The sequence below is a fragment of the Convolutriloba macropyga genome, unplaced genomic scaffold (genome assembly GCF_964194025.1).
Source record: "Convolutriloba macropyga unplaced genomic scaffold, txConMacr16.3 SCAFFOLD_6777, whole genome shotgun sequence".
In the NCBI taxonomy this organism is placed as follows: Eukaryota; Metazoa; Xenacoelomorpha; order Acoela; family Convolutidae; genus Convolutriloba; species Convolutriloba macropyga.
Window position 1 is genome coordinate 1 of NW_027449941.1, and position 2,000 is coordinate 2,000.

The following is a 2,000-nucleotide window of genomic DNA, read 5'->3' on the forward strand; positions in this document are numbered from 1 at the left end:
AGCGAGGGCGGAGGGCGGCTAGACAATGGTGGTGCCGACAGGGCAGCGACTTGATTGTTGAAACATGCTCCATGATAGTTAGCTGTATCCCGTGTCTCAGTGCGTCTGTAGTTTCCTCGCTTGGATGCCTTAAGACAGAGAGGAGGGGGGGGGGGGGGGGGGGGTTCCGCATATTTGCTGCTCCGCGCCATGTCTTTGACACGCAGATCGGCACTACAGCTGGTGCGCACCCGGAATGCTGGCTTCCTCGTGGATTTATCTTCCCTCATCAACCCCCCCCCCCCCCCCCCCCCCCGGGGACTCTTGTCCCACACCACATTTGCATTTGCCAGGCTAACACTGTCCCGATTGTCACCCGCAGGCATCCTTTTCTCCAGCAGCATCATTTGGCGTGCGGCCGATGCATAAGGTTGGGGACATACCGCTCCCGCACAGTACACTTACCAATTATCTGTGTATGCCCACATGATGTGTGTGTCCGGTTATGGGTTCTGATGCGCACCTCTGCTGCACCTTCTTGGCATAGGATTCACTGCTACCTGGCAGCCATGCAGCTATCCGTGGAACCCCCGATCCGCTTGCGACCAGAATGCATGGTACGGAGTGCCTTTGAGACGTGCTGGCACTGGGCTAGAATTCGTCCTGCTGTGCCTTTATGCAAGATTGGTTTGCCAAGCCACACAGACTCGGCTCTCAAGTCTCTCTCATTTCCTCAATCTGTCTGACTCTCGTGAACAGACATCCGTCAATAACACGTGCACTACACATCTTTGGGTTGTGTCCGTTCTTCGGGAAGGGGCAGATGCCATCAGAGACGCACAGGATTGGCATGCCTAGTACGCACTGCATGGAAATTGAAAATGAGATTGCAGCTCCCATAGCGTTTAGCTTTTGAGCTCCATGGGCCCTCCTGCGTGTCAGGGAAGCAGCCCCCCCCCCCCCCCCCCCCCCTTCCACCCAACGTAACTCTTTCTATGTGACTGGAAGGGTATGGACTGCAATCATGTCCCCAGAATAGTTGGCAAATGTGCGAACCAGCACAAGTTGCAGATAATAGCAATTGAGGTCATATTCTCGGCGTGTCAAGAAGAGACACAAGATTTTGGGGGGGGAACCAGCACGCAGAGTTTATTGGAAACGGTTCTATGCCTGGTGACGTGCAGGTGCAGTTTTTGTCCTGGGACAATATCCATGGTCTGCCCCTCAGTGTCTGTGGCTTTATGCAGGTTTAAATGGTCCCATGCACAGAGTGGTGCCACCAGATGCCAGCCCGTCGCTCCGGATGGACGCCGGAGTGGAGAGGCGCCAGCCTGGAATACCGCCTGTAGTGACCCCTCCTCCCCCGCCTCCGCGCGGGTCTGCTGGGGCTCCAGCCAAAGCCCAGTCTGCAACAGCAACAGCGACGCCTGCATCAGCAGCTCCCCCGCCCCCACCCCCACGCCCTCCACCTCCACCACCGAAAAAGGCGCAGGAAGACAAACAGGCCTCTGCCGACGATCACCAGTCTAGTAGGTGCAGGTCACCAGGCCGTCGCAGGTCTTCACCCTCTGCACATCGAGGCCAGAAGAAGGCGAAAAAGGATAAGAAGGACAAAGAGAGAGACAAGCATAAGGTGTGTGCGGTTCTTGTCCTGTTTCTCCAGGTCCTCTTTCAGAACATTGCGATCTGTGGATGTGCATAAGTGTTGCCACATGGGGGGACGCCGCAGGGCGGGGGGGGGGGGGGGGGGACTAGGGGCTACACTAGATGGGACACTACAGTCTGGGAATGATTTTTTTTTCCGGGTGGAGTATGGGAGCTTCTTCGCTCTAGTCCCAGGGGTTGCATGTCCTGACTGACTGTAGTTTGCTGAAGGAGGATGTGGTTGGAACTTGTGGTGAAGCTGTGTTTGTATTGATGCATCGCTTGGCACAAGGGGCGGATTTCGTTGCTGTTGGCCCGGTAGTATGGGAACACCCGCTCACGTCAACTTGCATGCGGCTGGTACAGGAGCGCGCCCG

At 56.5% G+C, this 2,000-nt stretch overlaps 1 protein-coding gene across 1 annotated transcript; it reads left to right on the forward strand.

Moving 5' to 3' along the window:
* Positions 1-366: 366 nt before the first annotated feature.
* On the forward strand, positions 367-1,612 carry LOC142355446 (uncharacterized; the record flags this gene model as incomplete). Its single annotated transcript, XM_075407629.1, has 3 exons — positions 367-409; positions 527-596; positions 1,227-1,612. Coding segments are annotated over exons 1-3 (465 nt in total), but the record flags the coding sequence as incomplete, so codon positions are not given.
* Positions 1,613-2,000: the final 388 nt, after the last annotated feature.